Source organism: Calypte anna, chromosome 3 (assembly GCF_003957555.1).
Source record: "Calypte anna isolate BGI_N300 chromosome 3, bCalAnn1_v1.p, whole genome shotgun sequence".
Lineage (NCBI taxonomy): Eukaryota > Metazoa > Chordata > Aves > Apodiformes > Trochilidae > Calypte > Calypte anna.
The window spans coordinates 49,559,887-49,584,290 of record NC_044246.1 but is presented as its reverse complement, the minus strand read 5'-3'; the positions used below and the strand labels follow the sequence as shown (position 1 = coordinate 49,584,290).

The 24,404-nt window shown below is 44.0% G+C and overlaps 2 protein-coding genes across 3 annotated transcripts; both read right to left on the bottom strand.

Moving 5' to 3' along the window:
* Positions 1 to 319: 319 nt before the first annotated feature.
* BIRC5 (baculoviral IAP repeat containing 5) lies at positions 320 to 1,602 on the bottom strand. Its single transcript, XM_030447459.1, has 4 exons — positions 1,437 to 1,602; positions 1,244 to 1,353; positions 942 to 1,059; positions 320 to 659 (listed from the first exon to the last, which is right to left on the bottom strand). The coding sequence occupies exons 1-4, from the start codon at positions 1,560 to 1,562 to the stop codon at positions 576 to 578; spliced, it is 438 nt and encodes a 145-aa protein (XP_030303319.1). The 5' UTR covers positions 1,563 to 1,602; the 3' UTR covers positions 320 to 575.
* Positions 1,603 to 4,961: 3,359 nt separating this feature from the next.
* On the bottom strand, positions 4,962 to 24,317 carry KAT14 (lysine acetyltransferase 14). 2 transcript variants are annotated; one of them, XM_030447768.1, is made up of 10 exons: positions 24,026 to 24,317; positions 21,493 to 21,611; positions 19,407 to 19,528; positions 16,772 to 16,953; positions 15,811 to 16,230; positions 14,067 to 14,638; positions 13,392 to 13,528; positions 12,702 to 12,877; positions 9,318 to 9,508; positions 4,962 to 6,684 (listed from the first exon to the last, which is right to left on the bottom strand). In XM_030447768.1, exons 1-10 carry the CDS (start codon positions 24,297 to 24,299, stop codon positions 6,511 to 6,513), a joined length of 2,367 nt encoding a protein of 788 aa, XP_030303628.1. In that variant the 5' UTR covers positions 24,300 to 24,317; the 3' UTR covers positions 4,962 to 6,510. The 2 variants fall into 2 exon arrangements, with proteins under 2 accessions (XP_030303628.1, XP_030303629.1); XM_030447769.1 differs by having other exon boundaries at positions 15,811 to 16,227.
* Between the last annotated feature and the right edge of the window lie 87 nt (positions 24,318 to 24,404).

Genomic DNA, 24,404 nt, shown 5'->3' with positions numbered 1-24,404 from the left:
ATAAATGCATCAACATGAGGCATCAGCCAACTACAAACACAAGTTTACAAGGATACCAGGTACACTAAGATTTGGCATAATTAACCATTATTAGCCACAATCTTAAATGCCCAAAGGAGTTTTTAAACTCCTCCCCCTTTTAGTTTCCAAAAGTATACAAAAGTATTGGTATGTTCAGGATAAGAATGGCAGTGCTCAACAACTCTTGCAAGAAATACAAGCTTTTTGCACCAGAGCTACCAGCATCTCCGAAATGGACAGTTGGGTTAAAAAAAAACCCCAACAAACCAACAAACAACAAAACAAACAAAACAAAACAAAAAAACCAAACCCACAATTAGTCATTCTTAATTAAGCCAAGAGAAAGAACAGGATAATCCCTGCAGAAAAAAATGATGCATGCACTGCATCAAACCCCATAGTTCCCAGACAGACTCAGGTGAGTGAAGGAGAACTCAGTCTTCTCAGAGATGGCCATTCTGAAAGCAGTCTTGGGAAAGTCATTCAGTCAAAGTGGCAGTGCCAGAGCACACACACAAGACAGATGTCAATGGCAAGTGAGAAGATACTGTATCCTAAGAGTCAAACTTCTCTATTTCATGACGAGCGTTGCTGGCGGCATCTCCCACCTCAGTCACCTTCTGAGAAATTTGTTTTTTCTGCAAAGAATAAAAACAATACGTTATTGTCTACCAGTAAATTGAACATTGTTCAGCTTCAGGGAAAAAGAGGGCTACATCTCCCATAAAGCAAAGGCCAAGTAAGAAATGGGAAAGGATACACCATCCAATCCACCACCAGTAAGAAAGAAACAAACCACTTAGGCGGCACTGTGGTAAATACTCAAAGAGGCCAGCTAAACAATTCCAAGACTAGAATTTAGGCAACTCTTCCAGCATCATGGCGTTGTCATAAACATCATGGCGCCAGTGTGTACATACAATTGAATTTTTCATTCTTTCTTTGTCCAGCTTTAGGAATTCCTGCAGCGTCAGGTTAGTAGGATCTTTCTTAAGGGAGAGAAAAGCACAGCTCGTGGAGTGTTTTTTGTGTTCCTCCCTGAAAAGAACAGAAATGACAGAAAAAAAAATAAAAAATAAGGCAGCTCACAACAAGACAAACGCGGCCGTTTTTCCCGACCAAGCACCTCGGTCGCCAGCAGCGGTTCCAGCGCCGCAGCCCCGCGCTGGAGCAGAGCGGAGCAGCCACGGGGGACGGCGCCGCGCAACCCACCACTACTCACAGCGGGTCGTCGTCGGGCTCCCAGCCCTCCAGTTCCTTGAGGCAGAAGAAGCACTGCACCACGTCGGGGCCGTTCTCAACGGGACAGTGCACGAATCCTGCCGCCGCCATCTGCGGGCAGAGGCAGGGCCCGTCAGTACCGCCCGACCGCCCCCCGCCCGGGCCCGCTCCCCAACTCCCCCCGCCGGGCTCACCCGCTCGGGCGTGCAGGCGCAGCTCTCGGTGAAGGGCCAGTTGCGGAAGGTGGCAGCGCGGGTGGAGACGAGGTAAAGCCGCCATTCCTCGGGCAGCACCGCCGCACCCTCCGCGCCGGCAGCCATGGCGCCGTTCAAACGGCGGCGGTTGGGCGCGCAGGGCAGGGCGGGAGCGGGGCTGCCGCGCGGGACGGTGGGAGCCGTAGTCCCGGTGCCGGCGGGGCCCTCCCGTCACTTCCCGGAGAGCCGCTGACCGGGGAAGACCCCGACGAGCGGTAACAGGGCTGGGCGAAGGCAGAGCCCACCGTGGGGCCGGGCCAGTGTCAGCCGCCCCCAACCCAGTAGCGGCTCACATAGCCCTGAGCCGCCCGTTCTCACACCGGTGAGATGAGCCACGCCAGCCCAAACCTCCCTCTGGGGCTCACGCCTCCGCCAGCCCAGGGTCTGACGGCATCCCTGGGCGTCCGCTCCCTCTCCGTGAAGAGGGGCTGAGCCCTAGCACCACCACCCACCCCTGGCTGCAGAGGGCAGCTCTGGCAGCAGTGCCAGCAAGGACAGGCAAGAAGCACCCTGGCAGTCTCTGGGCAGCCTGAGGTATGGCGTGAGTCCCCAGGAAAAAAATATACTTTTTGGAAAAGCACAGATCCAAGGGGAAGGAGGACAAGTTTTTCAATTTGATCCTTTAAAAAAAAAAGGAAAACAAACAAACACCCCACCACCAAAAATATACTGTGTGTTGGCAGAGCTGGCAGAGAAGCTCGGCGCTGTTGAGGCAGGACCACGGAGAGCTGCTCACAGCTCTGAGGCAGGAGCCGCCTGTCCTTACCACAGCCAGCTGCCCTCCCCTGGGCAGCTGAATTCACCCTCTCTGCCTGACTCTGCCTGCCTGGAGAAGGAAGCGAGACCTGGCAAGCTGGCTCACTGCCACAGGGGCAGGAGGCAGCTGGTTTTGCAGGGAAGAACCAGCTAATCACCCATCTCAGCAGCACAGGCTGAGCTTCCTGTGCTGTCTGATGTGGCAAGCAGCATTTGCTTAGAGTCTCATCCTGAAAAAAAAATAAAATTAAGGGCTAAAGGGAAGCAGCACCAATGACCAGATTACCTCCTGAAGCAAGCTGATGTAAACAAAGTAGTTAGCATAAAGGTGGCTTAGCTCATACACCCACTAAGGGTGTATCATCCTAGGTAGTGGGTCTGCAAAGAAGCACATCCTCATTACACAGGTGATAATGTATGGACCAAGATGATTCTTGCTTCTTTCCTCAGTCTGATTCTGAAACCTGAGAAGAAACATTTGGCACATGCATGGGCAGCATCAGGACTCTCAGGAAAGAGAACTCTCCTTCAAATTAAACTTCAAAGTATTACTTCTACAAAATTACTGACTACTATGCAAAATGATCCCAGTATTTACCCAGCTTAACTACTGTAGATCAACGGGCATGATAAGCTGACTACAGTGGGCAGCTTCCTGGTTGTGAAGTATCAAAGCTCAGACAAGCACATGGAAAGGCTTGGGCTTTGCTGCTTCATTAGAAAAGGGTGAGGTTCCCCCTTTATTCTCCAGGAAAACTTTGTTCTTTTAAACTGAGCTGTATTTGGCAACTGCAGTCACTGCTACAGTCACGGCACAGCTCAGGGAAGCATGGAGTAATTGTGTGATTAAGTGGGGTGGATGCTGGGTTTCTAATCACAGCTAAGGTAACTCATCACGCTGGTCCCCAAGGTGCAGAGTCAAGCAAAGGGCTAAGAATAGTTTGTTTCACTGCAAACCTTGGAGGAGCCTCATCTGTTGCAGTGAAAGCCAGCTGTATGTGACCATTCAAGCACTGGCCTTAAGCTCCTATGAGCCATTCAGGATTCTCATTATTCAGCATTCTGGGGACAAAACATTCTTTTGAGAGGATGCTGGAAATGGTTCCTGTGCAGCCACTAAAGAGAGATGCGAGCTGTAGCAGCTTTTTTATAGCTACTTCAAAGGCTGCCTAATTCTGGTGCTGACCTAGCGGGGGCAGGTAGAGCTCCCTGGCAGCCTCGGTGCCTTTACCCAGGGCTGCCAGCTCCTATCAGATTGCACACCTGATTTCACATAGTGGCTGTTAGAAGACTGGCCTCGACCTCCTGTCCTCAGAGGACTCTTGCTGAAAGTAGGGGGTGAATTCCTGCTCACCAGACAATACCTCCATGCTCTGTGCTCAGCCATATAGCCAGCTGATTAAAAACCAAACCAAACCAAAACAAAACTGTATCTTACTAACAGCTCAAGTGGCCAGGAAATAACGCAGATACTAAAAGCATCACTGATGTCCTTCAGAGCTGGTTTTCTGGGATCCCTCTAAAAGTCAGGAAGGTCTTCTTGGGTCACAGCTATTCATCTTTGCCCGGATCATCAACAAAGTGACTCCTCAAGCCAGCCACCCTTATACAGTGTTCTCACCAAAGCCATTAGGATCAACAGGGAAGGATATCACAGTAAGCAGTTCAAAGCCATGCAAGACTTTTCACAGGCAGCACAAAGGAACAGAGTGTGGACTGTCCTCCACATAACACAAAGGGATCAAAACTTAAAAGTACAGTCCAAGGAATGTAGGATATAACAGGTATAGCAGTTAACTGCTGATTTTCCAAGAAATACAGTCAAATTGGCAAGAAACAAGCCATATCCACATAAACGCCTGTGAAATTGCAAAGCAATTTCATGTTTCTGCAGCCTATAGAACAGCTGCCACAACCTTTAGTGAGCTCATTCTTACCACTGTTCCTGAAAAAGGCATACAATGGTATTTCTGCTTTTCCAGGTAACAGACAGATCCAAAATGACTGAGGTGCCAAGGCTCAAAGGCACTTCACTGCCATAGAGGATCCGAGGTAAGTGAGCTGCGTGGATAAAACAAGCGGTCTGCAGCACAGCAGGAATCCTAGGGCTGTTTTAACACCTTCTTCACTTGGCATCCTCCATCAGAGGGACAAAGCCACATAGCAGTAAGTACAGAACAAGAAGCTCCTAAAAATCTCCATGGTCACTTGAGAACATGGTTGGTTTACTGTGAGGATGGTGAGACACTGGGAAAGGTTTCCCAGGCAAGTTGTGGATGCCCCCTCCCTGGAAGTGTTCAGGGCCAGGTTGAATGGGGCTTTGAGCAACCTGGTCTGATGGGAGGTGTCCCTGCCCATGCAGAGGGGTAGGGAACTAGGTGATCTTTAACATCCCTTCCAACCCAAACCATACTATGATCCAGAACTGGTCATCTTCACACTATCTTTTATCTCCTAATTCTGTCTGGCAAGGGAACAGCCTGCTAGGGCCTGCATGTGTGGAGGTCCAACAGATAAATAAGAAGTTTCTTGCCTTGCTCTGCTGTCCCCACACAAGGGCCACACACATTCTGTATCTGCCATACTTGAGTTTGCTAGATGCCAATGAAATTTGATAGAGACACACCTTAACAAACAGTATGATTACAGGTAGGTTTTTCCAAGGGAAGGGCTTTAATTCCATTAACGAAGACACAGTTTTTTCTTTTCAATTACAGCTAACTCATAACATCAGTAACACTGAAAATTTTCACAATGTCATAGAACAGGTGGAAATGTTTGGGCACATGATGCTTGGAGGGGTTCTTTTCCCCTCCCACTAACACTGTTTTTGTTTTCCTGAAGATGTACATTGGCTACACAAAAACATACTTCGTGTCCACCTCTCTGCTGTTACCAAAATGAAGACTCCATTAACACAACTACTACTATAGCCATTTACCCAACAGGTATATATGGTGTGTTATGAACAAAACAGTCACATTTTTTGGATAGCTCTCTCTTGGGCTTGAGGTGAAAGGAACAGTACAGTGGTTGCGATTCATGTTTTAAGGGCACAGATTGGTCTTTAGTCAGGCAGCAGAGCAAACTGCCAGCTTACTTTAATAAAAGTCAAGAGGAACAGAAGTTTGCATTTTTAAAATTTTTGATTATTTCTATTTTTTCTTTCCCTTTTATACTCAGAGCCATGAAATCACACCCTAGACACTTCCAGTAACTGGAACTGGTCCACCTCTATCCTCTCCAAGCTGCAAACAGACTGCTTCCACAAACCAGAGCCTGCGTTTCTAATGTCACCACTGACTTTTGTTCTGGGTTTCTTCTAGCCAGAGCATCTGTAGCAGGAAGAGATGGATGCTGGAGCCTGCAAAGGTGGCTCAATGGTTAGAGGTGGGCCCAAAGGGCTAATCTCTAGCAACAACAACTGGCAGACAGGTTGTAAGATTTCAAAGAGCTCATCTGGCAGCTGTTGTGTCCCACCTTGCCTTGCCTCCCTACAAACCCACTTAACATCTTGTTTCTGAACATGAAACACTGCATACAATAAGGACTTCACATTGAGCACAGGGTCAATGAGGGGAAAAGAGGGCAGTAGGGAAAAAGAGGAAGACAAGACCTCTCTGAGCCTTGCATTTGGAATCACGAGTCCACATGCTCTTCATTGTTCCTAAGCTATGGTTCCAATACTGCTGCTCTGATGTGTAGAGCTTTCCTAATGTCAGCATCCAGCTAGACACACCAGTGTCTTCTTCCCCTTCACAGATTCAAGATGTGGTTCCTAACAAAGCAATATACAGAAACACTGTGGATGATTTAAGTTTAGATGTTCATTTCCCATAAACAAAAACAGAAGAAAAAAAAACCCTTTTTTTTTTTTCAATTGTTTTCAAAATTTGAAATCCATGGGGCCCCTTTAAGTGATAATTTTTTGTCTGAGTTTTTTTTTTTTGTTTGTTTGCCAAGGAGGATCTACAACGTAACAGTGTCAGAAAAACTCCCCATAAAGAATTTCAATTTTCCAGTGGTTACAGAATGTCCTAATTGGTATTTCCAGGCCTCTCCCATTGGAATGTAGGAATCAATCCTCTTTGATTGCAGTTTCAGCACACAACATAGCACTGTTGACACTCGGAGTCCTAGGGATAAAGGCATCAGTGCGTTCCACCTCTCATGTGGCCAGCTACATCCTCTGCTGAAAGCTGTGGTAGTTCTTGCCTTGACACTCTGGGCTGTTTGCAGACCCCCAGACAGTTCTGGATCAGCGCCGCAGCCTGAGAAGGAACGCGTGCTTGCATTCCTTGCTGTCCAAGGGATAATATTTGTCGTAAAAGTCCAAAATGTATTCTTCAGTCTTAAATCCAAACTTTTGGTAGAGCAGCATAGCAGGGTTGCTTGCAGAGACGTGAAGGGTTACGTCTTTGCCCATGCAGGTCTGCCAAGGGAGGGCGGGAAAAAAAGAGAAATATCACAGCAAGAGAATGAGATAGCCTCTGGGGGAATGCGGAGGTGAAGAGATTCATCAGTTCAGGTATTCAAGTTACTGAGGAAACGTGAGAAAATCGCAAGCCTTAACACAGAAATTACCACACATAGCAACAGCTGAAAGGAAAAGGGAACATTACTGTTCTTTGAGCCTTTGTTTCTGGGAAATGTGGACTCTCTGACAATGAAAGCAGGTTTTGCGTTAGCAATTGACAATGGAAAGCTGACAAATTATAAGTAATTGCTAATTAAAAATCATCTTGGTGTACAGCACTGATCTCAAATACCTAACAATGGCCTGATGAAAAGACAAAACATGCCAGAAGATCAGGCACCGCACTCCTCCCCATCAGCAAACAGAGCTGAGTTCTCTAGGACCGCTTGAGCAGCCCCAGCGCGCCTCTGGGCTGTCACACTGGAATTCCTGTCTATCCCACCCAGCTCCTCTCCCATCCTTCAGGGCACAGCACTTGCCTCCAAAGAAGGCAGGGAATTCAGTTCCAACAGCAAACAGCATGGCTGAATTTACCTTAAAGACATCAGATTATTCTGGTTAGCAGCTCTCTGATAGAGATGCCATTGTAATTCTTTTTTTCTGCTTTCATCTAGTGTTTGAATAGCATTCTGTTTATATTAAATGTATTATAAATCTCAGTGGGAACAGTAACACCCGTTAGGAAATTTCCATGGTATTCTAAGGGAAAACTCTCAAAGGAATTTAGGGGGAGAGGGGAAGTAAAATAATCTGGATTCATTTTTAGGAAAATGAGTTTGGAATGAGACATTGAGAAGATGCAGTTTGGCTCTCTGGCCCGGATGCATTAGAGGGGAATGTCTGAAAACAAACCCATCATCAAGGCATCATTTACATCAACACATTTTCTGTTAGATGATGCTATTCCCAAGAATCCACTCCCAAACTCACCAGACTGATGCAAGAGACAGAATTAGGCTTAATCCAAGCAGTATATGGAAGTGGCCCTAGCTACAGAGAGCAGACCCTGGTGTGAGCCCAAGCATTCTGCAAAGTAGTGTTTAGAATCTGGTAACTGAGGAACAGAAGGTCACAGTCACCATTTATTCTTTTCCCTGACTAAATGCCTTGTACTACAGACAGATCCTCAGCAATGGAAAAAGAAATCTAATGTGAGCTGACAACACACTGGTGAGCTCTTATTGCTAGCAAGCCTAATCAGCCTGAAACCTGCCTGGCACTCCTAAATGTGGTAATCTTATGCTAGTCTACCTGCAACCAGAATGATGTTAATTGGCTGTGATATATCCTACAAAAAGCTGTGATGATTTGCTACAGCTGACTTGCCAACACATCCCAACTGTGCTGGAGATACACCACTCCAGCTGCCTGATCCCCAAAAACCCTGGCACATCACTCATGCCTGTTCTCACTAGGTGCTGACATCTCATATCAACAGACTACAGCTGAGGGCAATTTACTTAAACACTTTAACACAGAGAGACTGGGGAAATTTAAGGAGTTAACTTAAAGTAGATTGGTTAGTGGCCTGTGTCAACACATAGAGCAAAGGAGGTGGATAGGCAAAGAGCTATGTAGGTAGTTACCCTCAGGTGGTCCAGAAGAGCTAGCGTCAATGGAAACTGCTTTCCCAAGGTACAGATCTGTTCCCAAGGCTCTGCCAGCACTCCCTACCTCTTTTCAGCCAAATTAACATGATGGAAAAAGAGTTTCAAAGATGAGTTTTTGCTAATGCAGCTCATCTTTACTAAAACAAGTTAAGAAATGTTTCACATCAGCAGCTCTGCCAAGAGACTTCAGGGAGTGGTAAATCTGTGTGCTCCGAAAAGGACACCTGTCTGCATCCTTACTTAAAATTTAAGCTAGCTTTCCTGCAATTTAATTCAAGAAAGGGAATGGCATTAAGGCCACCTGAATAACAGTATTCATTTGGAGATTTAATGAAGTTTAACTACTTTAACGCCACCTGTTCAGTTAGCTCAGATTAATTTTCCCAAGTGTCCCTGTGGTACAAAGCCCAGTACAAGCTATTTTCAACAAACTTGAATGAGGCTGCAAACACATTTTTTATCTTCAACTCAGATGGATTTGAATCAGAGTATTAGAAAGTGAAAGAGAATGATTAAGGTCAGCAAGTGATTTAATGCAAAGGCCCTGGTCACAGAATAAACCTCCAGGTATAGCCAAGAAAGCTGCAATAGATTCTAACTGACCCTCCCCACTATTATCTTAGTCTATCCTTTAAACTCCACATCTATGGTATGTTAAGTGAATCACCAACCAGAGAATGCAAAATTTATCCCCACAGAGCCAAAGCGTACAGGACCTCACCAATTCTGCAGACCTGTCCACCATGGTTATTGTTCTAAATATGTTTTAGTTTCTTTTTGAAGTGATTTCCCACCATAAATGTTTTTGCAGGCTTCTGACAGTGGGCAATTTGTGCAGGCATGCAAGCAAAGAAAAGGCAAGGGGAAGGAGATAGACAGCAGGAACACAACACTGGTTACTTTCTAACATTTGCATGTATGCACACAAGGAAGAAAGGAGACCTAGACCTTTAGCAGAGAGGTGATTTTTTTCATTACCTGGATAAGGTGGTAAATCATGAAGGTTGCTATCCCAGCTCTTCTCCATTCAGGGTGGACCAACAGAAAAGAGATATAAGCTTCATTGTATTTCACATCTGGCACCATAAAGCCAAAGGCAATAATAACTTTCTTGTAAAGGACAACAACACTAAAGTCTGGATACTGCAGGCATTCTGACAAATCAATTCCTGTGGAGAAAGAAACAGCAGCTAAAAGCATTGCAAACCAGAAGTGTCACACCTGCATGGAAATTCAGAGCTTTAAGGCCTTTTAGTAGACGCTCACTTGATCCCTTTCTTTTACCTTCATTTCAAAGTTCCGAGATTGAGAGATGCTTTAACCAAACACAGACAAAAGAAGATGTGGGGATTCTTTCATGGAGAAATTAACAAAGCTAGTTTTCTCCCAGATGACTTGAGGATGAAACTAAAACTCAAAAAGCACAGTCTCTAAAACAGAATATTTTTTTTTTAAATAAAATAATCACAATCTCAGCACCCAGTCTTTCCTTGGTTTATATTCTGAGCCATATAAGCCGACTCTGCTAAGGACCCAGCTATGAATATGCATGTGGATAAAGGTATTTGCATGTGCAAATGTTTGCTGGACTTACTGGTCCCAGTAAGTTTGTGCCCCCTGTCTGGGTTTTCTAAGGACTACAGTAACATTACTAGATAAGGGTTTCCTTCATTTCACCTGTGTTGGGCCAGCACCAGGCTGGTGTACACCATTCCTATTCCAGACAGTCAGTGCCGAAGACCTGCCTGCAGACAAGCAAAGGGGGGTAGTTTAGAGTGTATCAGCCTGACAGACTGGCTGGTTCACAAGGTGAACTATCCAGTTCTTCCTTCAAACTCTCCAAACACAGATGACACGAAACCTAACTACAGCTTTGGTAGCATTACCTCCCTGTGGTTCCTATCTATCTCTTTTCTCCACTTGGCCTTGAGCTCCTGCTGCTTCCCCTGTTGTGCATACTCAGCTGTTTGTGGAGCTGCACTGAGAATTTGACCACAGCTTTAAAACTATATAAAAACATTTGCTTTTAGCATGCAAATTCTCTAATCTGGGGCATGAAGCAGCCTTGCAGGCAGTGGTGCTTCTCTGAGTCAGAAGCTGGACAGAAATGCCTGAAGCTGGTGACTTCTGAATGGAGTTTTTTACCTTGTGTAATCCCTTTGCTGCTGAAGCCTAAGAGGATCCACACAGCATGTTAGGGCGAAGCAGTGCAGTTCACAGCACAGAAAACTGCTTGGTAATTTGCGTGGACAGGCCCTAAATGAGGCGTAAGACATAGTGGTGTTGTGCTGTAAAGGTTAGTTTCAGCCTCAAACTGGCAATCACAGATATATTTGGAATGTGGGATAACAAAACAGCAGAGTATGTTTTCCAGTAATGTTTATCACTCTTGATGAAATGCAAGACTTCATAAGGCACCAGGCACAAATAAACCGGGTGAATTATTTTCTTGCTCTAGAGTAAGCTGGGTGGAGTAAGACGTGGGAGGAATCGATTGGCAATAGGGAGCTGTGTTAATTATCTCAAGGCTGCAATTGACTGTGAAGTGCCTCACAGCAAGCCTGTACAGGAACCCTACATTGCCCTGAGCTCACGGGCGTCTATGAAACGGTGCCCTCCCCTCAGCATGCAGTTATTCCTGTAGAAAGATGCTTAGCTCAGTATGGTTTACCACTTGGTAAAATGTTTCCCGTTAGGACATGAAGGCACAAGAAACTGTGAAAGACAAGGGGGAATCTTGCTTCACATCAGCTCATTTGTGGTAACTACCTGCAAACTTGTTTCTGCCCTATGAGAAACACGAGCTCTGAAGGAAGTATGTGGAAGAACTAAGGCCTGGGCTCACTCCACTCAGTGAAGTGTCTAAAACTTAAGAACTCAGTCAACAAGAACACTGCTGTTAGAAGGCAACTGAGCACTCCTAAGATGTCATTTACTGATGATAGCATCCCTCAAGCACACATGCTTTGGATGCCTAAACTTAGGTGGAATTACAGCTGTTTCTCTGAACAACAGTGCTAGTTTAATTATGCCTTTCCAGCTGCATATTCCACCCCCTCCCCAGCCATACCAGCCCATTGTGAAGCTAAACCCTTTAGTTCCACAGACACTGTGCTTTATCTCCTGTTGTATCACCACCTCAGCTTATCTCTCCTGCTGAAACAGAACCAAGGTGAAATAAGTCATATAATCTCAGTCTCTGAAAATTTACACCACAGAAATTTTGATTCCTGTTTGGAGACCTGTGGAAGCATCAGCTTTGATTTAAAAGATGAGCAGTTCACAGTCGGGAGGAACACACCCACACTCCTCATGTTAAATAAAACAGGGCGGGTTGTGAAGAACTTAATGAAGGTGCAACCCAACTTCGACAGAGCTTCAAGTGCTTTTTCTGAAGAGGAGGGACTATGACAAAGGGGTTCAACCTTTGTTGGGACTGCAAGTCTCTCTCATGTGCTCCAAAAAAGCTTGTGAAAGGGAAGGTATGCCATCTTATCTCTTTCTGAATTGTACAATTTGTACAACAAGCAGCACAAAGAGCTCCAACCCTGACTGCAGCACATGAGCACTGCTGAACTACAAACGCTGTTGAACCACTATCTGCAAATTAAAACGTAAAGCAAACAGTTACTTGGAATGCAGGTGTGTACTGTTTGTATAGGACTTTTCTAAATTAGTCTGACATCTTGTTTGCTGATCAGAAACTGATCCATTTAGTAGATGAACATCACTATTATTATTTCACAAGAACAGTGACTATGACCCCATTACTGCCTCCACAAAGGGTAGCCCCTGTCCCAAAGAGCCTACAAATCAAGAAATGACACATGGAAATTCATACCCAGGCTTTCCCATACCTTGCAGATACTGAGGATTTAAGAAATAAAGCACACTACAGTGAAGCTTGCAGTAGTAATTGCAATTTCCAAATTTCACTCCAACATACCCAGCTTATGGATGACTGAAAGAAACTTTAAGACACTAACAAGATGTAGATAATAAAAAAAATCACTATATACAACAGTATAAAACTGTTTCCTTTGCCCCACATTCTGAAAAAGGTTTCACAGGATTCTTATTTTTAGTAACTGACTGTTCCTGTTGGCATCAATGGTGTACCCAAATCAACCTTTTTCTTTAAGTGCTGTGCTAATTAGGACCTAATTGCCCAGTTCTAAATGATCTCAAAAGACAAAGACACCAAACCCATGTCTCCATCTCAACTGCATTCCTATGACATCAGATAATGGTTTTCTAAGAACAGAGCCAGACACCAACTGAAGAAAAATTTGGCCCAAGAATATTTCTTTCCTGAACAAAACCACTTCCTTCTTAGAAAACCAAGCACTGAAGGAATCTTACCAGGCCAGAAGAATTCGTGGCACATGGAGTTTATAGTGGGGATGTGATTAGGGCGAACATAGCAGTAATCAATGGGTGCTTCTGGCTCAGCCTTCCAGTTGAGATTATTCCTGTGTGGATACGCCCGGATTTCTGCCAGCAGCCTGAGTTTTGGGGGCTTTGTCTCATAATCACGCCTGCCAGTAACATGAAAAGCAAACACAAAAGGCAAGTGAGCAACAATAACTGCCACTGCAGCTGAACGGGTACTGCCCATGAAATATTTTTTGACATGCTCAACTTGGAACAAAAGAACAGTCTTTCATTCGTGTAGGAAAGCAGCACCCAGCTCAGCAGAAACACCCTCATGTCAGAGGTCAGGACACGTCTTCAACACACAGCTCACTGAACCAGCCTCTCCTTACAGAAGGAGTGAGGAAAACATGGTTCCAACCCAAGAGTAGGTGTAACTTAATGACACTGAATGACTATGGTGATTTCCTCTCTGCCCTGTCCTCTCTTGGAGACACCCCTTCCCAATGCAGAGCCCGTTTAACTACTCAACTAAATAAAACACTACTGTGTCAGGGTTACCATAGTACACTGGGTTGTACTTCTAGGATGAGTGAGGAGCACCGCCCAAGAAAGGTGTCCAAGTGGGGGCTGTCGGTTCAGAAGCCAAGAGCAAATTCAACCTCTGACCAGCTGTACCTGATGTAAGGTTTCAGGACACGTGATGTGTAAGGACTGACAACACTGTGGTCTGTCAGCAGGTCTTCTGAGCCTACCAGTCGATACAAAAACTTTGTTGTCTGCTGTCGAAATCCCTTCATGGCTGGCAGCATTGTCTATATACACAAAAAATGCAGAACATTTTGGGAAGATTAGTCAATGACTTCACACAGGGGAATGACATCAACGGAGGGGGAATAAGGGCATTCCAATGTAACAAGATGGACTGGACACACAGCATGGTGGTTCCAGGTCAGAGGACTCTGCTGTGTGCTCTGAGACTTAGCACCCAAAATTATGAGATGCACTCATCACTCAGAAAAGCAGTGCAAGTGATCACCCTCCTACATACCATGAAAAAGCAAACACCTATTTGTGTACTTCCAGTACTCCATCATCAGTGTTTGGGCAGGGCTGGAGTACAAATACATAGGTGCTGACACTGATAGACAGCTATGCTGTCCAAGCATGTTTCAGGAAGAAAAGGGCTTGTGAAAGTGTTGATGGGGACACAGCCCCAGGTTAAGATGAGTCTTGCTCACATAATCCTTTCTACTTTGGGAGTCAGATAACCTCAAGGTGCCATTTGCTGTCTGCAGCAAAAGCTCTAAAATAACTAGTACCGAAAGATCAGTTAGATTAGGAAACATTCACCTGGTATCTGTCCAAGATCCTGTAGTCCTGGCTAGTAGTTCTGTATGTTGCTTGCCCTACTGGTGACCTGGAAACACCTCCTTCTTTAGCTCCGTAAATCCCATCAACCAAGAGCAGTGCAGCATTCACAACTTGGTCCAAGTCAAAGAGTGGCAGTCCTCTTTCCCTCTTGGCCTGTCTGACTATCAGCTTGCGCCTCAGTCTCCGGGCCTCTGGGGTCATGCTCGTGGCATTGGGACAGGCTTCCAATCTCTTCAGCAGCAGTTTTTCCTCATAGATACTAACAGAGGTGTGCTTTGGAGCTCTGGGTTTAGCATCCTTCTCCTGCTGTGGCTTCCTCTTGTCTCGCCCTCTCACCTGCAGCGATGCACTTGACTCTTCAGGATCTTCACTGTCACCTTCCATTCTTTCTGTTTTTTCTTCTTCACTCTCCACCTCTTGCTTGATCTGTTCTGCTGTCTTCACTTTTTTTCTACTTGCTATCACAGTGCCAGCACCACCTGTCCCACCAGGAGGGGGCACATACTCTATTCCTGGATCTATGACTCCATCCCCTTCCATCTCCTCATCATCTGTTCAACAGATCAAAATAATCCAACAAAAAAATGTAAACAAAGCCCCATTTAAAAAGGGTTATCACAGGACTTTTCTTCTAAGAACAAACAACAATTTACCTAACATACACTGGGTAAACATACATTTTCTATATGTTTCTGGACCTCCTGGTTTTGGCTAGAAGATACCATTAAGGAGTCTAATTTCTGGACACAGAATCAATCCTTCTGCAGCTTGGCATCTGAAAACATAGCACTCCTCATATTCAAGCTCATGCTCTTTGATAAATATTCAATTGTTGAAGACTCCTGAAGACTGGGGATCAAATGGACAAGCTGGTGAGTTTTATCTTCAGCTAGCATACTCTGGAGAAGTTCTGTTTAATCTGAGGGAACAATTAAGAGCTTCAGCAGCACAGGATTTGCCCCTCTAAAGAACCTGATTATTATTCCTTCCTTCCATCAGGAAGTGCTTTATTTTTCACTTTCCCAATTAGACTGAGGTCTGGCTCCTTAAGGAGCTAACAGCATTCAGCCTGCATCTGCTTTACAATTGACTGAAACTTAGCATTTGTTAATCGGGATGTTCAAATTTATGAAGCTAATGGAATGTTATCACAAGAATTACGCTTCTGCCACTTAAAAACATTTGAGACAAAATCAGAGTTGCTATCTAACAGTGTAAAATGTGTTGCAGTAAAATGCTTATGCTGAGTGGTGCAGCAGTTGCTAGGTGAAATTAGAAAGAATTTCTTTACGGAGAGGGTGATCAAGCATTGGAATGGGCTGCCCAGGGAAGTAGTGGATTCTCCATCCCTGGAGATATTTAAAAAGAGACTGGATGTGGCACTCAGTGCCATGGTCTAGCAACCGCAATGGTGGTTCAAGGGTTGGACTTGATGATCTCTGAGGTCCCTTCCAACCCAGCCAATTCTATGATTCTATGATTCTATGAAATTGCTACCCACTATGGACAATAACAGTGGCTCTTTCTGGCCTCAGAAGCTGGCAATACAACTATGGGAAACTAATCAAGATTGACATGCAGCTGAGAGGAGCAGAACATTACCAGTTACTTTTCGTCTTTTCAAGATAAGATCCTGAAGCTCATTGGGAATTTTTTGGTTTTAGCATCTTCCTAGATAGCTATATGTCACTCATTATTAAAGAAACACTACAGCATCTCTTACCATGAAACAGAGCTTGTGGTGGCATGACATCTGGGATAAGATCTGCTTCGGAAAGAAGGCTGGGAGTAGCTGAATGTGAGGCTGGAGTGCCAGGAGCAGAGAAGTCCAGAGACGGGGAAGGAGAAGGGCTTGTCAGAGGAGTGCGATCTGAAGAGCTCAAGGAGGAGAAGTCAATTACCTCTCCTTTCTCAAGGACAATATCGGGACGACGGCCCCGACTGCTGAATTTAACAGGTGTGGAGGAAGTACTCCGGTCCAGGAAGCCAGCTGCCTCCTTCTGGGCTCTCCGAATTTCCTTGGCTTCCTGAGTGCGAGACCTCTTCTCCTTCAGCTCTATGGCTGATTCGACTGGATTGCGGCTCACCCGCTTTCTGAGTCCTTCCACAGTAATGATGGGATCCAGAGGTGGCTTGGAAGCTGCTAAAGAAATAGTTTGCTTATTCTAACAACCACTGAGCTCCTGCAGCCACTGGATACATACAATATGGTCAGAAGAATACACTGGCTACAAATCTTAGAAGACATATTTTCAAAATATGTAATAAATTTACAGCTGGATGTTTGGCATAACACCAACACATTACTAAAGCCTCATTAAAACCCAAATCTTGCTTATCTGCACAGAAGTGAATTTGCACCCAGAGACAAAAGATAAAAAAGCCCTCCCCAGGGTAAAGGGCAAAACAGAAATTGTAATTTCAGCTAAAAAAAACCAAAACAAAACAAAAAAACAAAACTGCATAAATCTCAGAATATTTTAAATCAGTTAGCACAATGCAAAAATATAACAGGTTTCTCACACTACAGAATATGTACCATAGTCCTTTTAAGTCAACCACACAGCAGTGCAAACTAAGAAACTGTCCGTGTACACAAACATGGTTTTAAGTAAACTTTTCTCATGTCTTTCTGTCAGCTCTGGCCCAGCTAGGAACCTACCCACCACCAGGGAAAGAATTACCTTTTGCCTTTAGTGCAGATGCAGACAGCTTCTCTCCTTCAGGTTTCATTGTTGGGGGTTTATTATGAACCAGTTTCCACCATCCTGGTTCCCCAAATTCCTGTGCCCCTGAGCGAAAAAACAAGGGGCTTCCCACAGAGAGACAGCCAGCAACTGTGCTCCACCATGTTGAGGTCTTTTTCCTATGGTGAGAGAGGGGGAAAGAAGTGTTAGGTCCCTAACCAACAGCTGTGCTTTCATCCTGATCCTCCCACCCTGCCAAGATGAAAAGAGCAGAGTGCTTCTGCTACTGGCACTACTACAGGGGATAATGTACTCACTTCACCCCCATCCTCAAAGAGGCAAAAGATTAATTTATTTCTTCTCAGAGAACCCCTCTGAAGGCCAATATACAATGTACTGGTGGGCTCTGATGTAAAAAGCACTACATATATACCATGCAGTGCATGGTGAGATGCAATTTTTCTTTTATCAATGAGTGGCCATACACTTGAGCCTACAGAGGAAAGGTCTGCCTGTCACTGAACTCCCAGCTTTCCAATGCTGATGTTGCTACCTTTGTTAACAATCTGACAACACAAGAACAGGATCCTAGTGATATGTGTGTTGACCCGACGCTGCAGAGCTACATTCTGTTCCTGCAGACTCCAAACAGGACTCTGTGAGTACTGCATAGGAGAGGCAAGGGAGAGGTAGTGATAAAGGCATCACTTCACACACAAGGAAAGACAGACTTAATTTACATGCCTGCCTTAACTGTTTTAAGATTTAATTTAGCAAAGCATGATCCCAGAGCTGTAGGACAGGATCCCTATGGCAGAATTCACAAAGCAGGTTGGGATTCAACCACTCTGCCCTCCATGGCTTGCAGAGAAGCAGAGTTCAGGGTCTGAGAAATAAATCATCGAGGTCAACGAAGCTGCAGGGAGCAGGAAGGTAAGAGAGAATGTATGCTTGTCCCACGGACACATGCATGCGATATCTAATGGAGCCCTACCTCTGTCTTTAGCTTACTGCCACAAAACCTCTCCTGCAGCATGGGGAAGAGGATCCCTACTAAAAAACATACCAGTCAGTCACATTCACTGAACTATTTTTGAAGCACATTTTCAGCCAGGAGAACGTGGGGAGCTACACTTAAGCCTTTCATTCTTCAGGGCACTGTGCTCTACTGGGCATCTGCGTGCTTTCTGTTCCTCTATGAACTGGTCACAGAGCTAATTAAAATGTCACTAGGGAGAAAGTGAAAAAAAATATTTAAAAATTGCTCCCGTAGCCAATAACTGAAATACTCCCCTGGATACTCTGTTGGAAAATCTGGTGCATGGTGTAGAGTCTAAACCCTAATTTGCACAAGGATTCCTCCTTGCCTTTGCACACCTCCACTGGAAAAACTTCAGTACTCAGGCTAGGCTTCTACAAGCAGATACTTGCTGCTGTCTGAGTGTTGCCAATTACACACAGTGGGGTACCGACCCTCAGATGCGAGGGGTTAAACTTAAGTGCCCCAGACCAGTCTGGAAGGTTACAGCAAATCTGGATAAACTGTGCTTTAATACACCAAAGAGGTAAAGCAAGGCACGCCTTGAACCGCTACGCATGTGGTTCAGCTGTCCCTGCTCCATCAGTGACTTGTCCAGGCAAGTGGGAAAACTACCTCTAAGGCCAGTAATCACTTTATCTGAATTTAATCAGAGCAAGGAGTGCCTTGTTCCCAGGGCAGGTCTCAAAAGGCAGCAGCACACCCTGGAAGGTGATGGCTCCCTGAGTGAGGGACAATGGGTCATCAGCTGCCTTCCTGTCAGGGTCCCCATTGTTTCCTGAGGGGGCAAATACTAACATTGCTGAGGACAGAGCATGGAGGCACAGACAGGCATTGAAAGTAAATCCAGAAAGCAAATCTGTCTAGGGAGAAAGAACAGATCTTACAACAGAGAAATCCCTGGAGAAGAAGCTGAGAAGTCAACAAAATCTACAACTTCAGAGGCTTGTTCATCTCCTTTCCTGCCTCCATAGCACATGGATTAACAGCGAGGTTTGGGTCTCACAGCTTCAGCACCCTCAGAAAAAAGGTTCTGTTCATCTATACAGCACACAACTCGCTATGCCACAAGGGCTGCCCTTTAGAAGGGTTCTTGTGCTGACGGCTTCCTTATATGCATCAAAAAAACACTGCAGTGGTTTGCAATGCCTCCTTTGTAATAACTATTTTCTTTAAATCTGAAACAAGCTAACAGACAAGGCACAATTTTTTCTTTTTGGAAAATTGGGTCCATACCAGCTTTATAGCCCAGTGACATCAGGACTAGCCCGTCCATTGTGTCAGCTTAGAAATACTCAAAGGCTTTGTAGGTTCATACAATACCTACCCAAAGATAAAAGATAACCCCCAAAATATGCATCTTCATCTCCTTTGTGTTACATTCTTGGGGTTGTTTTTCCCCACTAAGAAACTGTTACTCTTTTTAAAGTACCCCTTATGCATACATTCAGGATGCTCAATATTAAATCCTCTAATTTTCTCACTAGTAAGGCTCAACAGACCACTGAATTAAACAAGATTCCTGACCATCTTGGCAGATTTTAATTCCTTTGGCTTACCAACCAGACCTTGAGGGAAATATCATGTCTTTACCTGTTCCCTAACAAGAAAGTCCAGTGTTTCTCAATAAAAGCACAAATATCTTCTTTCCATCTGAAGTAACCCTGACGTCCTGTTCCTTCCAGAGACAAATTGTACATTGCCAGCATGACAACCTGGAACAGAAAACGTTGGATACAAGTCAATTTTTTCTGTTTCATCTGCTGAACTGTCCCTCCTGCCCCCCAGCTGCCACAAACACAAATCCGTGCTCCCTCAAAATTATTTCGCAACATCTCATAGGTAACTTCTGCAATCCATCTTCTTCCTGCTTTCATACTGTCCATTCTCCTCTTTCTATTGTTAGATGCACATTCTCACAGATTTCTCCATCCCAGAGGAATAACAAGCTGCCTAGTTATGCAGGTTTATGCTGTAATGCAAGCTTTCAAAGTGGTTGTATAAATGAATTATATCACAACTGAGATATGAATGTAGTGTGGAGGCAGGGAAAAAGCCTTAAAAAAAAATAGCCACAAGTTATGCCACTATCTAATCCATCAGAAATGTAATGCCAATGGTCTTTCTAGATACTTACTGCTGCATTCCAAACTGGACAGATTATACACTCTGTAAAATTACATGATAGCTACTAAGTGTTCAAGCTACGCAAAAAATAAGTTTGTCTCCAGGTGATCCTCATTAAAGGCAACCCTTTTACAGCTCATTCATGTGTTTCACAACCAAATCCAGTTGGACCTATAACATACCTAAACTAAAGGACTAAAGGGCAGGCTTAAGTAATACTACATCTCTTTGTCAGTGAATCCTAGGTGATCAGCAGTTAATTACATTTACCTAATGTACAACTGGGCTGGGACCATCTTTCAACAATCACACAGACTCAGTTGTATACCACTTCCAACAGGGACTTATTCTTCACTGTCAGAGAAGTTTGTATTTTTATAGGGAGATGGGTCTCTTCACAGCCTTAATGTCCCCTGTACCCTATATTTTTGCCTTGACGCCCCTCTTTAGTTTGATAAGCATTCATCTAGGATTTTGTGGTTGTTTTAAGTAAGAAGTCAGGTGGGACAGTGTTTCAGGACTTCAGAAACAATTCTCTTCTCAACTGGCTAAAGATAAGAATCTATTGAGGTCACACTGAAAAAACCCAAAACAAACCAGAAATCACTGTCCCCATTTTTCTTACTTCATATAAGCCTGGAGAGAGTTCTTTCACTAGTCAACTTTCTTCCTCACCTGTTTTGACTTTGTCTCTTCATTTGCCACTCTGAAGTGACCTGGGTGTAATGCTAGCAGCCCTTGCTCTCCAGATCTCTAACTTGCTGAAACTCTGCTGAAAATCTGCTAGCACAGACTGCTATGCCAACCTTTTTCCCTGCACAGCTCAGCACTGGGCACTATGAGAAAGCACTGTAGGAGTTACAACTGATGTTTTAAATGATCTGTGATGAGACAGCACACCACTTCTACCCTAAAGAATGCAAATATTAGATGTCTTCCACATACTGCCTGATGCTCAACATGTGGAAACACTTAATGCTAAGCAGCAGACACTATTTGATCAAATTCATTTTATGCAGAGGTAGCCAGCACTGCCTGCCTGCCCCTCCAGTGCCCTGCTTACTGCAAGATGATCAGCATCAGTCTACTCATAGGTGGTTGCTGTATAATGCAAATTATTTTGACTGCTCAGCTGTACAAGTGTCTGAAACAGCAAATGTCAACAAGGACTATTGCTAGTGAGTAAGCAGCCAGGTTGGAACTTTGAGTTTAGGGAGCTGGCAAGCTTTCTGTTTGTATGTTGCCACCTCAATAGTTTTACATCTGCTCATATACACAAAAACCTCTTCATGCCTAGCAGCCAAATTTTATTAATTTTGCTTTTCCAGACCTGCCTGAAGCGAAAAAAAGTAAAACCAAAAGGAATGTGGTTTGTATGATTATCTTTAAATTTACCTGTCAAATTACTTAGTTCTAATATGCAGGCAACCCTTAGCTAATTAATTTCTGAAGTTCCATCATATATTTCTTTGTTACCTATACCTGATCCTCTTTTTCTAGGCAGCACATAAACAATTTTAGAAAGTCCTCTGGTTGTTCTGCCAGCACTTACTTGTTGCCATGTTAATCTCAGCCGCTCAAATTGCTCCTTCCCATCTTCTGAGCAATCAGAACAAGTAAATCTGAAAAAGTTATCTCCTTTGAGGTAGCTGAGCTGCTCTCTCAGTTGACCTAAAATAAATAGGCAAAACTCAATTTCTTGGTACTTTTATAGGGAGATTTGGAACCCCTACAGCATCAGGCAGAAAAGTACTTTTTGATTTTTTCCCCAGAGACCCATATGGTTCCCAGAAAGCATCAGAACTCGCTGTGATGGAAGGAACAAATTCATTTCACAGCTGCAGCAGCTAGCAGCGACCAACTGAAAAGGCATTAAAACCAGGGGCCTTACATTTAACATCTGAATGCAGGTACAAAGCCAAGGATTTCCTTTTTTCTGCAGCATTTCTCATTCCTTATTGTTTCCCCAGAATAACCTATATACTTCAATAAATAACTGGTTTTCCACTCTATTTAAAAGAGCTTACCTGTAAAAACCAAAGTATGCTACTGCAAAGGCTATCAAAACATACATGCTTTCTCTTCTATGTCATCTTTCCACTCGCTGCTACCAGTGCTACCTATCTTTATAGCCTTTTTTTTATTTACTTATTTCTTCTCTCAGGGGAAGATCTTCTTTCCTTGAGACTGAGAGGTTAAAAGGATGGCATGACATTATCAGGAAACACATTCTCTTGACTACAGTTGATGAATTAGGTCTCAATCAGCAAAGCATTTCAGTATGCACTTTGCTGTGTTAAAGTTAATCCTTTGCAAAATGTTTGCCTGCAAAAAAAGTTATCTGCTGTGAAACCCCACACATCCATAGTTACAGGCTCTAATTCTATGTATACACAGCAGAGGGAAAAAAATCTTATGAACCAGGACTTCTAAACTCACCTGGGGTTAATTTACACAATCACGACGAATTAAAAAAAAAAAAAAAAAAAAATCACAAGAAAGCAAACCAGTTAAGAGTACAGCATTTCTGCAAATCCACACCTGTAAGGTTTTTCTCTGAAAGTATGACATCTCTTTTATTTTAGAGCAACACCAGATCAAGCATTTGCAACGTAGGGATGCTCTTCTGTAGTGAATTGCAGAACCTAACTATGCACCTATATCTGACGGGGAAACCCCACTACACTTAGTGAATTAACAGAATTTCTAGATGTCAATTCAATCTTAAGAAGATAATTTGTCTGAGCTTGTTGGCGACTTTCACCAGTGAAAACTGATACCTGTATAACTGAACAATTAGCAAAGGGAACAGTGTTTCCCTTTTCCACCTGGTTTACTTTGCTCATTTGTATCTAGTTACTGTTGCTCAGTGATTGGCTTTTTCTGCTCTTTGGATCTGTTCCACAGCAACGAGAAAGAGGAACATCTTTGTAGAATAAAACACATCAAATGTTGTTAAATCAAGTGGCTATCAGAGGGGATATCTTGTACTATGTCTAACTCTGCCATTTGTTTTTTCTTTTTTAATAATTAATACTTTTCAAGTTAATATGTACCCTTAACTGTTTACTACTGAAATAGTACACTACAGGTTCCATTACATTATTACATTAACATCAAAACACTCACTAACACACCTTCAGAGGAGATTACACTGTAACTTTTGGCAAATTCTAGGGTGGCAAAAAGGGCAACTCTGACACACCTGCAAGCCAGGCACCACCTTAAGAGTTCACTATTTCTAGCCACAAACAAATAAGAAACAAAACCAAATAAACCCCACCCCAAATAAATAAATAAAGTAAATAAATTGTTAACTCGCCCCCCCAACCCCAAAAAAACTAAACCACAACTGCTTCACAATATCTAGCTTTTGGTTTTAGTAACAGAACCAATAATCCAGAATTCAGAAAGTACAGTCTAGTCTGCTGTGTTGCAAACAGCATATATCTTACATCAAGCAGCAGTAGCAGAGGGATCAAGTTCTGCAGCTTGCTCCAAACACCTCCCAAAGCTAGCTACAGACTACTCACACTTCTAGGAAAGCTAAATTAAATTTGTGTTATTGGGAAAGCACTAAGGTTGAGATTTACTCATCTGCTCCACAGATGTGACAAACAGACCACTATAAGAAAAAAAAAAAAAAAAAGAGTAACACTCTAACAAAGCCCTTTTCCTCCCCAGTAAGAGCTTTACAGCAAGGGTCATTATCTTCATCTGAATGAGCAGAGGGGCCAAGTTGCTAGGCCAAAGTCCCCTTAACACACCAGCAGCAAGACTTGGAAAGGTGTGTGTGTTTCTGAAGTCACATCCTTCTCTACTAAATAAAGAAGACAACCCCATTTCTTTACAGGGAATGCTAGTTTTAGATACCTGGTTCATGGGCTGAAGTACCTAATGCACACTGCTGGAGGAAGCTGTGGGGCTCCATGTAATACCAAGACAGTCTTCCTCCTCTGGACAGGCTGGGATACAGCTAAACAAGGGCAGCCTTCTAAAAGTGCTATGCAGGACAGCATTACCACTTTTCAAACAGCAACCACAACAATGCAAGCAAGACACAACAACACAATTGGCAGGCTTACTTGCTGGAATCCACTTCTGGCACTTCTCACAGTAATAGGACATTTCCTCCATCCAGGATGGGTCACCTTCATCGCTGTTCAGAGAGTCCCCACTCTGGTCGTGTGATAAATCCACTGAAGCCTGGTCCTCGGACTCAACAATCAGGAGAGTCTCCCCTTCCACCTCACCCTCCTCCAGGCCCTCTGAGGTGGAGGTCCTGGTGGCTTCATCATCGTGGCGGCTCAGCAGCCCACTCATGTGAACATTATTAGCCATCATAGATGGTGTCTGCATAACAAGGAGCAGATATTCCCCCCCTCATTGGCAAGTTCACACTGGCAAGTTGGATGTGCTGGCCAAGTCTCCACAGCTGAAGTACCGATGACAAAGGAAAATGTT

Excerpts from the sequence above, each read along its gene's own strand:
- KAT14 (XM_030447768.1), bottom strand. The coding sequence starts at position 24,299 with ATGCAGACACCATCTATGATGGCTAATAATGTTCACATGAGTGGGCTG. Across the intron at positions 21,612-24,025 it reads CCAGAAGTGGATTCCAGCAA|GTCAACTGAGAGAGCAGCTC; the intron begins GTAAGCCTGCCA and ends TATTTATTTTAG. Across the intron at positions 13,529-14,066 it reads GGATCTTGGACAGATACCAG|ACAATGCTGCCAGCCATGAA; the intron begins GTGAATGTTTCC and ends TTGTGTATATAG.
- BIRC5 (XM_030447459.1), bottom strand. The coding sequence starts at position 1,562 with ATGGCTGCCGGCGCGGAGGGTGCGGCGGTGCTGCCCGAGGAATGGCGG. Across the intron at positions 1,060-1,243 it reads GAGCCCGACGACGACCCGCT|GGAGGAACACAAAAAACACT; the intron begins GTGAGTAGTGGT and ends TGTTCTTTTCAG. Across the intron at positions 660-941 it reads AAAGAATGAAAAATTCAATT|AAAAAACAAATTTCTCAGAA; the intron begins GTATGTACACAC and ends TATTCTTTGCAG.